At 35.2% G+C, this 17,455-nt stretch overlaps 1 protein-coding gene across 1 annotated transcript in view; it reads left to right on the top strand.

The window, feature by feature from the left end:
* Positions 1–17,304, top strand: part of TAF1B (TATA box-binding protein-associated factor RNA polymerase I subunit B) — a 37,156-nt gene extending 19,852 nt beyond the window's left edge. The window contains exons 6-23 of the mRNA XM_080151221.1: positions 4,765–4,918; positions 5,250–5,304; positions 5,764–5,854; positions 6,858–6,975; positions 7,469–7,537; positions 8,207–8,292; positions 8,948–9,043; positions 9,302–9,403; positions 10,716–10,773; positions 11,113–11,207; positions 11,363–11,419; positions 11,924–12,015; positions 12,525–12,601; positions 13,118–13,260; positions 13,706–13,830; positions 15,444–15,550; positions 15,844–15,916; positions 16,161–17,304. Of these exons, the coding sequence (XP_080007347.1) occupies positions 4,765–4,918; positions 5,250–5,304; positions 5,764–5,854; positions 6,858–6,975; positions 7,469–7,537; positions 8,207–8,292; positions 8,948–9,043; positions 9,302–9,403; positions 10,716–10,773; positions 11,113–11,207; positions 11,363–11,419; positions 11,924–12,015; positions 12,525–12,601; positions 13,118–13,260; positions 13,706–13,830; positions 15,444–15,550; positions 15,844–15,916; positions 16,161–16,435 (1,873 nt within the window). The 3' untranslated portion in view covers positions 16,436–17,304. The remainder of the gene's footprint in view (positions 1–4,764; positions 4,919–5,249; positions 5,305–5,763; positions 5,855–6,857; positions 6,976–7,468; positions 7,538–8,206; positions 8,293–8,947; positions 9,044–9,301; positions 9,404–10,715; positions 10,774–11,112; positions 11,208–11,362; positions 11,420–11,923; positions 12,016–12,524; positions 12,602–13,117; positions 13,261–13,705; positions 13,831–15,443; positions 15,551–15,843; positions 15,917–16,160) is intronic.
* Positions 17,305–17,455: the final 151 nt, after the last annotated feature.

Below are 17,455 nucleotides of genomic sequence, written 5' to 3'. Positions count from 1 at the left end.
GTAAGGGGCTATTAAGGGGCGATGGAGAGGCTATGTAGGGGCTATGTTATATAAATTAAGGTAAGGAGCTATTAAGGGGCGATGGAGAGGCTATGTAGGGGCTATGTTATATAAATTAGGGTAAGGGGCTATTCAGGGGCGATGGAGAGGCTATGTAGGGGCTATGTTATATATATTAAGGTAAGGATTATATAAATTAAGGTAAGTGGCTATTAAGGGGCGATGGAGAGGCTATGTAGGGGCTATGCTATATAAATTAAGGTAAGGGGCTATTAAGGGGCGATGGAGAGGCTATGTAGGGCTATGTTATATAAATTAAGGTAAGGGGCTATTAAGGGGCGATGGAGAGGCTATGTAGAGGCTATGTTATATAAATTAAGGTAAGGGGCTATTAAGGGGCGATGGAGAGGCTATGTAGGGGCTATGTTATATAAATTAGGGTAAGGGGCTATTTAGGGGCGATGGAGAGGCTATGTAGGGGCTATGTTATATATATTAAGGTAAGGATTATATAAATTAAGGTAAGAGGCTATTAAGGGGCGATGGAGAGGCTATGTAGGGGCTATGCTATATAAATTAAGGTAAGGGGCTATTAAGGGGCGATGGAGAGGCTATGTAGGGCTATGTTATATAAATTAAGGTAAGGGGCTATTAAGGGGCGATGGAGAGGCTATGTAGGGGCTATGTTATATAAATTAAGGTAAGGAGCTATTAAGGGGCGATGGAGAGGCTATGTAGGGGCTATGTTATATAAATTAGGGTAAGGGGCTATTTAGGGGCGATGGAGAGGCTATGTAGGGGCTATGTTATATATATTAAGGTAAGGATTATATAAATTAAGGTAAGAGGCTATTAAGGGGCGATGGAGAGGCTATGTAGGGGCTATGCTATATAAATTAAGGTAAGGGGCTATTAAGGGGCGATGGAGAGGCTATGTAGGGCTATGTTATATAAATTAAGGTAAGGGGCTATTAAGGGGCGATGGAGAGGCTATGTAGAGGCTATGTTATATAAATTAAGGTAAGGGGCTATTAAGGGGCGATGGAGAGGCTATGTAGGGGCTATGTTATATAAATTAAGGTAAGGAGCTATTAAGGGGCGATGGAGAGGCTATGTAGGGGCTATGTTATATAAATTAAGGTAAGGGGCGATGGAGAGGCTATGTAGGGGCTATGTTATATAAATTAAGGTAATGGGCTTTTAAGGGGCGATGGAGAGGCTATGTAGGAGCTATGTTATATAAATTAAGGTAAGGGACTATTAAGGGGCAATGGAGAGGCTATGTAGGAGCTTTGTTATATAAATAAAGGTAAGGGGCTATTAGGGGCGATGGAGAGGCTATGTAGGGGCTTTGTTATATAAATTAAGATAAGGGGCTATTAAGGGGCGATGGAGAGGCTATGTAGGGGCTATGTTATAAAAATTAAGGTAAGGAGCTATTAAGGGGCGATGGAGAGGCTATGTAGGGGCTTTTTTATATAAATTAAGGTAAGGGGCTATTAAGGGGCGATGGGGCGATGGAGGAGCGATGGAGGAGAGATGTAGGGGCCATCAAAGTACAATGTAATATAAATTTGTGGAAGGAGCGATGAAGGGGCGATGTAGGAGCGATGGAGGAGCGATGGAGGAGCGATGTAGCAGCGATGTAGGGGCCATCAAGTTGCAATGTTATATAAATTTGGAGAAGGAGCGATGAAGGGGCGATGGAGGAGCGATGTAGGAGCGATGTAGGGGCCATCAAGTTGCAATGTAATATAAATTTGGAGAAGGAGCGATGAAGGGGCGATGTAGGAGCGATGAAGGAGCGATGTAGGAGCGATGTAGGGGCCATCACAGTACAATGTAATATAAATTTGAAGAAGGAGCGATGAAGGGGCGATGTAGGAGCGATGGAGGGGCGATGTAGGGGCCATCAAAGTACAATGTAATATAAATTTGAAGAAGGAGCGATGAAGGGGTGATGTAGGAGCGATGGAGGGGCGATGTAGGGGCCATCAAAGTACAATGTAATATAAATTTGGAGAAGGAGCGATGGAGGAGCGATGAAGGGGCGATGTAGGAGCGATGTAGGGGCCATCAAGGGACTAAGATATATATAATAGTGAAGGGGCCATGAAGAGGCGATATTTAATTAAATAGCCCCTTGGGATAAGAGGACATATCATCTCCTCTTTAGAAGGGGCGATAAAGGAGCGATAAAGGATCATTTAATCGCCTCTTAGGGCAAGGGGCTATGAAATCGCTCCTTTCAAGGAGTCATAACATCGCCTCTTGTTATAAGGGGCTATTAAATCGCTCCTTTCAAGGAGCCAATACATCGCCCCTTGTCATAAGAGGCGATCAATTAAAATCATCGCCCCATATGGAGCGATGTCATGGAAAGGACTATACCCAAATTTTTTTAGGTTTATTGAGAATTGTCCAATTTGTAGAGGCTTTTAAAATTTTCTCAGGCTAGGAACGAGATTTTTTGAAACGGACAAAAGTTCCTGACTCAGCTCCTCAAGGCATTTCCAGGGAGCACCATGAAGCCATAGTTCTGATTCAATAAATTTTTGACTCCCATTTACAAATAGCTATACAATTGAATGTCTGGTCGTCAGCGGTTTTAAGACTTAGGATAAATTTTAAATCATCTAGAGGTGTATTATATCTATATAAATTGAGTGCAGATCCCCGCTTTGGCCTCAGAAAAAAAATGTCCAAAATCGACCCACCCTAACATCCATACATTAAGTGGTAGGGAGGGAGGGGGGGAGGAAGGGGCTGTACCCATTTAACTGACCCTTGAAAATTACAAATGTGGTCTATTGTACTTACAACAATTAAAACAACATCATGTTAAGTGACTTTTCATCTTTGTCTAAAACGACCAAGCAGCTAATGCTGTCTTCACTTCATTAAGAGGTGTGTGTTAGAGATGTAAGTCTCAATCAGATACTTATGTTTATGGGTAAATATTTACCTTCTGATTACAGAGAATTATTCTAAATTGTTCTAAAGTCAAGCGTGTTACACTGCAATACTTAATTTTAAATCATGAAGATCAAAAAAAGGGGGGGGGGGGGGAATGTGGTGACTCGTGCCACGACATACCAGCAATTTTATTTTGGATGCTACTCCCTTAGTTTTAGAGATAATTGGATGAAATCTTTTGGGCTGGGTCAGATTTACCCCAACTATTGGTATCTTTCAAAAAAAAACGGCGGCGGGACCGCCGCTCCCGCCGCCCGCCGCCGTTTTCCGCCGCCACCAAAAAAAAATTTTTTTTGCATTTCTCGCCGAATTAGGCAATTTGAAATCATTTGATACCATGTTATTTTTTTCAAAAATTTTTCCCCTTACAAGCAACCCTGCAAATTCTCGTATATCAAGGTATATCTTAAATACAGTACTTCTCCTTTGATTTTGAAGATATTGAAACAAAATCTTTTTAGGTTGGTAAGTAAAAAATATTTGAATTAAGAAAACGGCGGCGGGAATTTAGGCAATTTGGAATCATTTGAGACCATGTTATTTTTTTCAAAAATTTTTCCCTCTACAAGCAGCCCTGCAGTCATTTTTTTCAAATTCTCATATATCAAGCGGTGGTACCGCCGCCGTTTTTTATTCAAATATTTTTTACTTACCAACCTAAAAAGATTTTGTTTCAATATCTTCAAAATCACAGGAGAAGTACTGTATTTAAGATATACCTTGATATACGAGAATTTGAAAAAAAAGTCCCCCCGCAGGGTTGCTTGTAAGGGGAAAATTTTTTGAAAAAAATAACATGGTCTCAAATGATTCCAAATTGCCTAATTCGGCGAGAAATGCAAAAAAAAAAAAAATTTTTGGTGGCGGCAAAAACGGCGGCGGGCGGCGGGAGCGGCGGTCCCGCCGCCGTTTTTTTTAAAAGATACCAATAGTTGGGGTAATTACTGACCCAGCCCAAAAGATTTCATCCAATTATCTCTAAAACTAAGGGAGTAGCACCCAAAATAAAATTGCTGGTATGTCGTGGCACGAGTCACCACATCCCCCCCCCCCCCCCCTTTAAACAGTATATATAAGATTTTAATACAAATTAAATTTTTCTAATTTTGTCCTACTAGTCATTGTGATTTGTACTTTAGCATTATTGTCTTTACTGCGCAAGTCAAAGATTCCTTCTAATTTCCCAGAATTTTTTAGGGTTTTCACTTCTATTCCTCCTTATTCTATGACCGGCATCATTATGTAGTATTACATCAAATTGAACCGGAAACCCCTAGTTTTTTTCCCCCAGGAGGAGGAAAAATTGTAAAGTTTTCAGTACTCTATTTAATTTTTTACCTCTACCACTTATTGTTCTATCCCCCCCCCCCCCCCCCCCGTCAAGGAAAGGAAAATGGCATAAATGTTTTCGTTACTCTTTTTTTTCTCCCCCTACCACATATTCCCCCCCACCCCCTTTAGAAACGCAATCCATGCAGTAACTATAAAACTTGTGAAAAATCTACACAAAATCGGAATTTGGATTTTTCTGTGCTTCTTGAAACTGTACAACATACTTGCTCAATTAATTTTGCTATGTAAACTTATGAGATATTATTTTTTATAATTAGTTTAGTTTATACCTAACCTAAAATACCTAGGTATAAAAGCGTATCTTTTCATTGTTGTATAAATAACAAAAATATTCCGCAATATACAAATACACATAAACTTCTTTAAAGTGACAAAATATACAATGGTGGCCCTTTTGCCAGTTGTAGAATTGGCAGTGACCCACTTATTTTTTAGATTCCTGGGTTCTTGGATTGCAGGCAGAGTAACTCAATTAAAGAAACTGGAGGAAAAGGCTCGACAAGCTGAAAGAATGATGACCTATGACGGTTTGGAAGCGGAATTAGAAAATCAGAAAAAAATGAAAAAATCGAAAAGAAAATATTTAAAGGTAGGTATAAACTTACGACTATTTTTTTTATTAATATAGGTTATTTATAAGCCATACTTGTCTGTCAGGATTTAATTCCTAACAACGTGATTTTATGTATTTTCTTCTTTTTCTTCTCTATATATAATATATATCCTAGGTTTTTTTTCCAAATCAATATTTTCATTTAATCGAACTCAAAAGAAAAAAAACTTTTCTTTTATTCACCTTTTAAAGTCAAACAAGAACGTCAATATTTTTAGAATTTAGAATATGCTTTTATTTAAACTTAGTATTTTGTAAAAAAATTACCTACTATTTTTACCTTGTCATTTTTTATTGTTTATTTCAGACGTTATCCCAATCATTAAATAAAAAAGAAATCGACGAAACTGAATCGAAAGAAGGTGACTAATTTGCCTTTATAAATTGTTAAAGGCGAAGCTTTTTTATAATTACGGTCGGTCTGTACGTCCGTAACGGTTAGATTCTTTCGTTAATTTAGACATGTTAGAATTGTCCTATCAAACTTTGCATGATGATTCCGGCAGTAGTTAGGTACGATTTAGAAAACGTAGCAACTCTATTATCGTTATCAGAATGTCCTTACGTATATTTTAAACATTTTAATTTTTAACTTATGTTTTTACGTACAATTTTGACAAAACTTAAGTACATATTTATAATTTGCATATTCAGTTCTGACATTCTACTAGAGTTAAAGTTCGTCTGTCATACCGTTTCAGAGCTTCGCTTTTTTGGATGTTGTCATCCTTATTTATATTTATTCTATAAAAGTTTGCTACCTAAGTATTTAGCCTTGTTGTTAAATTCATCATAAAATCTAATCTTGTTGTTTTATGTAGACAAGTTTGGAAATGCTGCAGAGACTCTACAAGAATTTGCAAATACATTAAAAAGAACAGGAAAGGAGGAAAGACATAAATTCTATCTGAGGTGAAGTTTCTACTAATGTAATCCTATTATATAAACGAATTAAAGTTTTTTACCTTTAGCTTAATATATTAATAACTACAGAAACGATTGGAATACATATTTAAGGTAAGCTTCACATAGGTCCTGTGATGGTATTGGGCTATTGTATTGTTAGATTTAGGTATTTGGATGGTTTTAAGATATTTTTCTAGCCCCTCTTCCCCTTTGAATACAGAGCCCCCTGATAGTAGGGGCATAGCCCCGAGTTTGTATAAGAAAGTAGGATGACATTATCGATGATAGCGAAGCTCAAAATAGTAAAAAGTGAGACAAACAAACATCAACCAATGTTCCATACCATAATTGCTGAAATTCAGGATGCTAACATGGACATACTTACATTTAGAACTTGATCATTCTAACTTCGTGCATGACATTATTATTTATTGATTTAGAAATCCATATTTATTACAAAAAATCAAGAGAATTGGACAATTTTTATTTTAAAGTGTTCGCCCCAGAAATGAACCAAATAAAAAGATTTACAGCAAGAGTGTCGTAGCTCATTGGTAACGCACTGAGTTACTGTGATGAGAGTTCGAGTTCTAGTCCCCATGTGGCAACTGCAATTTCTCAGTTGAATTCATTTACACTACTTCCCCTAATTGTGTAAGAAGGGGATTATTGAGTAAGTTTGGATACACAATAGTCACGTACATAATATCAGTACTACCCTTATCCCAAGCCCCTCTGTGGTTAGCGTCATTCATTACGGTGACTTAATTTGGGACACCTGCCATACTCAGGGAGGGTGAGGTAATAATTAGTAGCTCTCATGAGAATGAGATAGCGGGTCAAGTCATAATTTGCTTGAACGTGGAGCTTGATAGCCCTAGTGGCTATACAAAAGATCTCAGCCTACTCCATGACTACTTAGGTCTAAACCCTAAGAGACTATGGCTAATAGTAATCAATCAATCAATTTACAGCACAGGGAGGGTATCATACTTCTTTTTCCATCTAGGAATATTCGAGGAGTATTTGTGTTGGCTGTGACGGGGATGCCAAACTCAATTGTTACAACCAGCGATTTGGCACACCTGTTTTCTTCAGAGTATCTCCCGTGGGCAACCTCTATCAAGGAATAATCATTTTCTATTGCTAATGGAAATATTCAAATTAAACCTTTAAGATGAACCAGCAAAGTTTTTTTCCAGTATGGCTTTGAAACCGATTAATATCTTACAGACAATTTTCCATGAATAATATAATTAATACCAGTATTGGTAGCCCGGGCCTTCACTTTAATATCCACGAAAATCTGTCTATAATACGATGCGTTAAATAACTAATAAAGTATCGATTGAAAATTTTTTTGCCGATAAATTAATGTACATCCCCAATGATGATGCATAAAAATACCCCTCCTGTAGATTACAATTAGTGGTTAAAATGTTTGGAAAATTCAATAAAAGTTCTAAGGTTTAACAACGATTGAGATAACGTTTTTAGAAAACTTTGGGTACGGGTGTTATAAACTCCCCCATGTCCCCTCCCTCCCTGCGTTCATCTATTCTTTTAAAACTAAATAACTACATTGGATTAAGATTAGTTTGAAATGATTATCTTTTATAGATAATACCGAAGAGTTTCAAACCATGTAAAGAAGATATATTTGCTTTAACCGGCAACTTCCATATAGAGGTAAGATTTTTTAAAAAGAATATAAAGGGATATCGAGTTTGGGTTCTACTAGGAGTAGTGAACCTTTAAATGTATTTGTAGAATATGATAAATGTAGGTTAGCCATGAAGATAATCGTAAGGAGATAAATTTTTACTTGGTCTTTTCTGTTTTACATCTAAAAATGTCTAATTTGTGATGATACAAGTCACTTTTTCAGAAAAGAGATTGCAAGCATAAGTTACACGAATACTGTAAAAGATATAAAATATTGTATTACAAGAAATAAGATTAGACACCACTAAAATAGTCGTTAAGTTGTTTGTATCAAAACATAACAGACATTTAAGTTGCATATATCACAAGAATATGATTTTCTAGGTAGTCTTGATATTTTAAAACTACATGGCAAAAAATTAAAATTCTTTCAAATATATGCACTATAAAAAAATACTGATTAGGGAAAAATTCAAGTTTAAATGCATTTCATGCAACTATTTCTTTTGAAGCATTGAATTATAAAAAAATCTTGCATTAACCCTATAGAGCCCTTACAATAATCTTAACCATTAATCAGAGTAACATTTGTAAGACAATTAACTCCTTAATTACATTACCTTTGTCTGGAAGTCCTTCCTGTGCAATAAAATGAGCTGGACCTATTCTGCAGTCTTCAAATATATTGTTCAGGGTTTGCAAATAGTGAAAGAATTTACATTACGCGAGGAAGCTATGGAGATTGCTCAACTTATACAAATACAGGATCCTCCTATAAGGTATTCTATGTACATCCCTACCTCCCCTCAAAATTATCATTATTGCTACATTGTTTTTTATTTTGCATACAATGTGTATACGTAATTTAATAATATAATTTAATTGTTGTAAAAAAATATATAAACTTTTTTTTTTTAAATTACTTTTTGGAACAAAATAGCTTAAAGATTTAAGACTCTAGGGGGCTAGGTGTCGCTTCGGGTACTAGACCTCTCTCCACGCACCTTGCAACATACATACAATACTGTGCATGGTAGCGAGTTGCGCCTGTTTTGGGCCAAGGCATTCCCCCCATTCTAACTATTTACGTCGCGCATCTGACATAGTAGCAGTGGGAACCATTTTAACGTCTTTAGTTATGACGCGGTGTCGGACTGAGATTCAAACCTATCACCTTCCCAACGACGAGCGGATGCGCTACGTGTTGAGCCACGGTCGCGGGTAAAAAGAATAGCTTAAAACACTGCAGGACCTGTATCTATATTCCCTGAATAGTTAAACCCAATCGGTTTAGTGGTTACTAAGATGATGATCTTAAGCTTCAGACAGACGGACGAACGGACAGACATTATTGTACTTTGTATTATAGATGACTTCAATTTCTTTCTGGTTTGCTAATTTAGTTATGGACCTAATTGAACTTGTTTGTTTAAGGTTAACAGTGTGCACGCCTGTATCATTTAATGTTATCCTTGAACGATACATCAAGGATCTATGCCTGCCCCGTTGCTTGGTTAAAGATATTATGAGGTAATTTAAATATTTTTATTTACCTAGTCATGATTCCCTTATAATTCATCATATTTTTGAATTATTTTTGAAGAAATAATAATGTAAATACGCCATCCAAAAATCTGTTTAATGTTCTTTTTGCTTTTTTAATTCTAAGGCTTCACATTTACTCGGGATGGTTTAAGCTATTTTTATGTTCCTTCCTCCCTTTTGAATACACAGCATCTAGATGCCAGAGGCGCAGTTCTTTGTCATTAAAGATAATTTAATATTTAGAACTTTTTCTGGAATTAATTTGATGACTTTGGTAGCCAAACAATCAATGAAGTGTTCATTGAGGGACTCCTGGGTTTTAGATTATCCAATTGTTTCTGTCAGGTAAAAGTGTTTTGTCAATTAAGATCTTAGAAAAAGCTAATCTATAGATTTGAGCAACTTAATTAAATTAAAAGTAAAATTGATAAAGGGAGAAGTAGGTTGCGCTAAAAATCTGTAAAGGTTGTGAGTTTTAAGTTAAAAACAGTTACTAGAACGATTGTGAGTCTCAAGTTAAAAACAGTTAGTAGAACGATAAAAAATTATGTTAACTTAAAAAAAATTGTCTATGTATAGTTGGTAATACGTCAAACAGTAGATGCGACAAACGCTAGACAGACAAACAGTAGAGAGACAATCCTAGACACGACATACGCTAGATACGACGAACGCTAGAATGCGTCAAACGCCCAAACCCCCCCAAAAATGAAAAATACCCCCCCCCAAAAAAAAAAAAAAAAACTTTTGGTACTTAAATGAATTTTGATTGACTGGTTTAAATGTTTCAAACGTTTAAACCATTAATTTCACGCTATAGGGGATGTACATAGATTTTTCGGCCATCATCTTATCCCTTTAGATCCCTGCATCGATCGATAGTAATATAAATTTAGTATTTAAGAACGAAAAAATCTATGAATATTTTTTTAGTTTAAATTCTAGCGTATGTCGCTTCTAGTGTTCGTCGCACTTTAAAAATTCTACTGTTTGTCGCGAAATTGAAAATTCTACTGTTTGTCGTAGTCTAGTGTTTGACGCATCTATTGTTTGTCTGTCTAGCGTTTGACGCATCTACTGTTTGTCTGTCTAGCGTTTGTCGCATCTACTGCTTGACGTAGTACCGTATAGTTCTTTTCAACAAGAAATACACATATTTAGTGAATATTATTGTTCTACTACTATTTTAAGCCTTAAAACTTACACTTATGGATTTTTAGCGCAACCTACTCCTCCTTTATTTTTTAGTAGCTATGTCATTTTCATGAAACTTTCTTCAACGCCCCCCCCCCCCCCTCCCAACTTTTAATCTTTATCTTTTTTTTTCTTCTTTAAATAGGTAATTTGCTCTTCTTAAACATCTCTTTTTTATTTTGTGCATTATTGAAAGTTTAAAAGGGGGGGGGGGATGTGACACTTTTTAAAACCAAAACTGAAAGTTAAAGAAACCGTTTCTTCGCAGTTCACATTGTACATGTTTAAAGCTACCGCCATACCAAATTTCAGTGCTGTAAATATTTTAGTAGAGGTCCCTTGACTTGTAATTTTGGTTTCAACAAGTGTCACCTCCTTCCTTTTTATTATTTGTTTTTACCTTTACAATTTTCCACTTTGATCTTTTTTAATTCCAAACGTAATTGCCCTTTTTTGCTTTCAGAGTTCTAGGATTATTACTAGTTGCCATGAAATATCACTTTGGTCTTGATGATATGCAGGTATCATTTTTTATCTAGGAGCTTTGTTTTTAAAGTGAACAGAAAAATAGCATAAAACCATCTCACAACTTTATTTTATTTTAAATGGTCTGAAACCATTCCGGGACTTAGGTGAAGAAGATTCTCTATATATAATGAAGAACCCATTCGATTAATTGGCTATTGAGATCTTAACGGGCAGATTGAAAACCTTACTACTTTAAATAATAGGATGACAAATATAACATAGTTTGTACAATGAAGAACAAAACAATTTGTTTCAATAATCACGATTTTGTTTTGCGGAAAAGTTGAAGTCAAAATAGTTTGTCTGTCGGTGATGTATATATTTATTTTCAGGAGTATAAACTGAGAAATTCTCTTAACCTTGTCAAAGACGAAGATAATAGTTTTCAGTTTGATTTTATTGAGTGGATCAGACTTTCAAAACTACGGTAAACATTTTTTAAAGTTTAAAAATATAGGTAATTTAGATAATATTGTGGAGATACACAGAGACAGATAGACATCATGTTACTATAGTATATTGGATATACATAATTGTAACTGTAAACATTGGTTATGAAATAATTTCTGACTATTTTTTCAGGCTTGATTATCTGATCTCAAGTGACTACACTATTCGGCAACAATTCAACAGATTTAGGTCAGTAAATACACTCTGGGATGAGTCAATGGCTGATAAATTGATGTACAACACTAATGAGGATACACAAAATTACGTAGATTAATATTAGTGGTTTACTTTATGAAACAACTAATCAAAATTTGATAAAAGTCCTCACAGTTGTTAAGTAGCGAATAAGAAAACGTTATTATATAACTTTGGGAACGAGTGTTATAAACAGCCCAATCTTCGCTCCCTCCCTGATAAACAATGCATTTATTAATTCTATTGTGATATTTATAAATAGCGCTGACACTTCAAACAGTGCTCATCCAAACCACTGTACGTCATAAATTTAGGAAGGGATTATGAAATTAAATGGGGAGGAGAGAGGAACGAATATGAGAATTTTTAATACTAAGAATCTAATTCAAGCAATAAGAAAAATTAATATTTACTTTGAATAAAAGGCATTTTAAATTAAATTTTGAATGTAATTGTCTGGGTTTTACATCTATCTATACTTATACATTTATTATTCAGACATGTCGGAACACCTCCTGTTACTTTGGAATCAATTAATGAAGTTAGACAAATTGCAGAACAGAAAAGATTTATACCTTATCACTCAACAGGTATGCAACATCTAAACAAAAAAATTATGCTCTCCTTGAATCTTTGGGCCTGACGAGCATGATCCAAAATTAAAACTGATGCCATAACCCGCGACTGTGGCGTAACACGCAGCGCATCCACTCCTTTTCGGGAAGGTTATAGGTTCGAATCTCGGCCCAACACCACGTCATAACCATAAAAAATTTAAAGTGGTTCTTACTGCTGCTACATCAGGTGCGCGACTTAGGGATTTGCCTTGGCCCAAAACAGGCGTAACTCTTTACCATGCACGATTAGGACTTCCAGACAAAGGGTGTACCATCAGAGGGTTGGTTGTGGGGGCCATACACCGCATTTAAGCAATGTTTGGTTCAGAGATCTCTGGGTGAATCCCGTCCTCTGGCTAAGGTGATGTCATATATTATATAGGTAGATGCTATTTGCTTCAAAATAACTATATCCTATGTATAACCCGCGCAGTTTTTCTCATTTTCTTTGTAAGAAATGTTAAAAGTTTCATTTATTTAAGAATACTTGGATCAGTTGGGAAAGAACATGAAGTCTTTGGCGGAAGAAAAATTTACCTCCCAGCGAACTAGTATTCAGGTATAACTAGGGAGGCTTCTGTCCCCCACCCTCATTAGATCTTGCATGTATGAAATGAAATTTTTTATGAAGAATTATATATGTTAGGTACAAAAAAATCTCCTAAAACTTTTTGAAATAATCATCCAATTTGTTTTGTAAAAATCATTAGTATCTTTCTGAAAATTGCGAAAGCATGAAACTTCACGTAAAAACCTGTTTTTTTACTATATAGAGTTATACCTACTTTATATATGTTTGATTTCTAAATATAAATGTATGTTATAAGGGCAGAAATACTACAAAACGGTATTAATCCTATAATTTTGTCATTTTACTATTTGTGGAATGTTGTCTATAATACGATTATATACCTGATTTTTCAGTACACCTCAGAACCGGACCTAATCTAGCGGGTATTAATTGGTTTTGAAGCCATGCTGGAATCTTTTTATTGATAAAACTTACCTGCATATTATACAAAAAATGACACGTTTTACTAGGCTTAACCCTCAAATCAACCTAATCTAATTTCAGTCATTGAGAATTCTTGAGGAAAAAACGTGCATGTTTCTGGACGAGAACAAGAAAAAGCCAGGAGCAGATGTAGTTAGCAAGAAGTTGAAAAAGCTTATGGACATGAAATATCATAAAATGAATTCTTACAAAGAAATTTACAGGTTACTATTTGTATTAAAAATATTACCTAAGGACAGTTAAAGGTAGCACAGCAACAATGAACTACCTTTTAAATGAAAGAAATTGAACAACAAATTGTTATACACAAACAAAGCCCTTCTTTGAAAGTGACAGAAAATCCATTTAAACAAAATATACTTTGACATCAGATTTAGATTAATATGGGCCATGTGGAATAAAACACATAAATCGTATTCAAAACGGTAATGAAAATATTACTGTATTTAAAAATCAATAACCAAATAAAAGATTCAATATTTTTAATTTTGAATAAATTTCATGGGAACACTCCTGTTGAAATAAAAAAAAATCTTAACTAAACCAATATGAAAATTCCTTGACTGAAAATTAATCAACTTCGTTCCATCCTTTTGCGATACCTTTTAAGGCCGTTAAATGTCAACCAGTACAAGAAAAATTGTTCAGGGGGTTTGAAAACGAAGATGACATGTGTGGCAACCTTGTGAAAGTGACGGAACCGATCAAGGCCAACAAAATGCGCGGATGTCCAACTGTTCCCAGCCACGGTGTCCCTCAAGTTGACATTACAGGTACAATGCTATTTTTTGGGAAGCTGATCTCTCCATCTCTCTCTTGATATTTCTTTCTTTCTCCCACTCTCTCTTAATCTTTCTTTCTCTCATTAACTCGCGCTTTCTCTCTCTTTCTCTCTCTCTCTCAATGTCTCTATCTCTCTCTTTCTTTCTCTCCCTTTCTCTTTATCTCTTACTTTGTCTCCATTTCCAGCGTGGCCATATTCTTCAGTATACTGAAAATCTTCAGTATTCTTCAGTATTTGGAAATTGGGGCTTCAGTATTTTCAGTAAATACTGAATATTCAGTATTTGAAAATTTTATTCAGTATTTTTCAGTTTTTGGAAATTTTCATGATTCAGTATTTTCATTATTTCTTAAATTCCAAAAAAATTTGCTTAAATAAGATGTTGATTTAAGTAGTTGATGTCAGATTTTTTTCGGCGCTTCGCGCCTCACTTTACTTTCCTTTGAATTACCCTATAACTTTGTACATTAATTTTTTTTTTTTATGGTAATAAACATTTTTTTTTCAATTTCATCTCAAATATAAATTTTTTAGATATTTGAGATGCTTTTATACAGTATTTTTTTTGTCTATTAATAGAATGAATAATTTAAGGTGAGTACTTTGCATGATTATTAAAGGTAAAGTTTTTTAGCATGCTCTTAATCATAGACGTCCAAGGGGGGGGGGGGTAAAGTGGCGATTACCCCCCCCCCCCATTCATAATTTACCCCTACCCTGAGGGGTGCCTACGGCACCCCAAACCATTTAGGAGGGGGTATTTACATCCCCCTAAACAATTTTGAGGGGGTAAATACCCCCCCCCCAAAAAAAATCTCTTAACAAAGAAAATTTTTGCGCACTTCGCGCGCATTTTTAATACTAAATATTTAATAAAATTTAAATTACCCCTCCAAAAATTTTACCCCGGGGGTAAATTTTAGGGGGGGGGGGTAAACAAAATTTACCACTGCCAACAGATTTCATGGGGGGTAATTACCCCCCCCCCCTTCCCAAACAAATTTTACCCCCGGGGTAAAAATTTTGTGGAGGGTAAAAAAAAATTTGCGGTGCGCTTCGCGCGCCATTTTACCCCCTCCAAAAGCGAATTATCCCCCCGTTAAAAAAATTCCCCCCCCCCAAAAAAAAAGGTTGGACGTCTATGCTCTTAACTCAACTAAAAAGTATTTAAGTTTTGTAATCATTTAAAATATTTATCAGTCATTTTCTGCTTAATTGGTGCAAGAAAATCTAAGAGGCAAAATTAAAAGATCTTTAAAATATCCCACTAATAACAAAGCTATGATGATATGAAATTTTGAAATGAGGAATCATATAAAAAAAATACTTATTCAGTATTTGTATTTTTTTGTTCAGTATTTCAGTATTTTTTCTTATTTTAGGATTCAGTATTTTCAGTATTTCCTTTTTTTTCTTCAGTATCAGTATTTTTTTGGTTGTGGCCACACTGCATTTCTCTTCCTCCCTCTTTCTCTTTTTTTCTCTCCCTCTCTCTATTTTCTCTTTTTAAAATGAATACTGAAGTCTTCACCATAATTAAAGGTTGTTGCAACACAGGAAAAACTGAACCATACTGACAGTACTGTCACATTTTTGTTTCAGAAACTAGTGTAGCCAACTTTAAGAAAGTTGTAAAGAAGTACTGGTTTTCTCCCCTTTCTATCAACTTAGGGAAGGATTGCGAGGAAGATTATTGGGGGTTTCTTCAGGTATTAATAGTTTGGAAACATTCCCATAAACAACCCATTTGTTTGATTAATGATTAGTTTTACCCCAGTGCAGTGAGGGAGGGGAATTTGGGCTGTTTATTACACCAGTACCCAAAGTTTAACGTTTTCTCATTCGTAGGTTTCACAATTTTGGTGGCATTTTTTGAAATTTGATTGGTTGGTTCATTAGGTTGAGCGTCCAAACGATTCATCCACGAATTTTAATCTACAGTATTCTATTGGCTTATCACTTAAGATCCATTGTAAAATACCTAATGTTTTATTTTATCTAGATCTTACCAGACAACTACTTATGGGTGCTGAATTATTTTTCCTGCTATGCCATGGTTCCTTTACATAAACTAGGAAAATAGGAATTTATACTCTTTTTTTTTTTTTTTTTTTAACCTCACCACCAGCCTTTAAGGGAGTGAGTGGGGGGTCGGGATAAAAAGCCTTAGATCATGCCAAAGATTTATAAAACAAAAGAAAATTTTATTATTTGTTAATTGACAATGTCAGACAAAGTATAAACACATCTAGTAATCTAGAAGCAGTGCTTGTAATAAAAATTTTCGTAAAAAATATAAATTCTATTTAAAAATATCAGAAACTGAAGTAGAGCAGCTAGAACTTTACATAAGAAGATTGGACAAATCATTCTTTGGCGATGGTAAAGCAGGTGTTGTTGATGCAGGTTTGCCCGGGGACTTCTCCATCTCCCCGGATAGGACCACTAAGGAAAAGCTTGCATCTTCGGTCCCAGTCGATGGACAAAAGTTAAGCAAGACCAAATATAAATCAAAACCTACTTTTCAATATTGTGACTGTGAAAAATGTGAGGAGGTAAATGTGAAATATCCCAAGCAGAATTGTAATTTATAAAACAATTGTTTGTTTATATATTCCTGCAATTTTTGTATCATAGATTTAGACCTATTATTTCATACATAAATCAAGTATATATGTATAACCCAGACAACCACCTGGCCCAAGTAGTGGATACCTTTTTTTGTTTGCAAGCAAATTGCTTTCTGCTCTTTAGTAGCGACTTGGCTGTGTTTATATTTCTGACGCTATTGAATGATATTCAATTAAAAGTCTGCACAGGATCCCCACCCCGTGGGTACTAGCGTATATTTACATACAGCCAGTGCCTCCTCTATTCTTTTATTTAAAATTTTTATATGAAAATGTAAGTTGGAATCTTGTAACTAATATATTGTTAACTAGACTTTTGGATTAATGAATTCAAAGAAAAATTATTTTCCCTTAAACTTTTGTATCAAACAGAATAAGTTTATTTTGAATATTAATTGAAAATTTAGCATGCTATTGTACAATATTGTAAAATGCATTAACAAAAATTTGTCTTTGGACCAGGGGTGTATATTCTGCATGGGATCCCCTGCCAAAAGGGGGGGGGGTGAATCAAAGATATGTGGGAGGGAAAAAAATGAAAAATAAAAAGTTCTGCAAACATTTTTTCCACTTTTTTCCTTCGTTGGGGGAAAAACTCGAAAAACATGTGGGAGTGGTAAAAACATTTTAGAAATACAGAGTAATATATTTTTTCTCCATTTTTCCTTCCTTAGGGTTAAAACTAGGGGGGGGGGAGGGAAGGGGGGAATAAATGAAATATTTTGCAGCCGGGGAAAAAAGGAATTTTGTGCAGAATATACACCTCTGACTGAAACGGCTGTGATGAAACCCAAGTACCTTCTATTTTTTCCCCTATATAACATTTTTTCAGATATCAATGATGTTTAGGAAAAGAAAATCTTTATCATGATATGATTTGCCTAAAAATTGTGTAAAAATGTCGGATAGTGATATAGACGAACTACTTGACTCTGATGCCGAGAATGAAAAGGCTGCTGCTTCTGATAACACTAATCTTGACAC

Source organism: Acartia tonsa, chromosome 2 (assembly GCF_053477335.1).
Source record: "Acartia tonsa isolate MP-2025a chromosome 2, ASM5347733v1, whole genome shotgun sequence".
Classification (NCBI taxonomy): Eukaryota; Metazoa; Arthropoda; class Copepoda; order Calanoida; family Acartiidae; genus Acartia; species Acartia tonsa.
The sequence above is the reverse complement of the archived record's forward strand: the minus strand, read 5'-3'. Positions and strand labels throughout refer to the sequence as shown.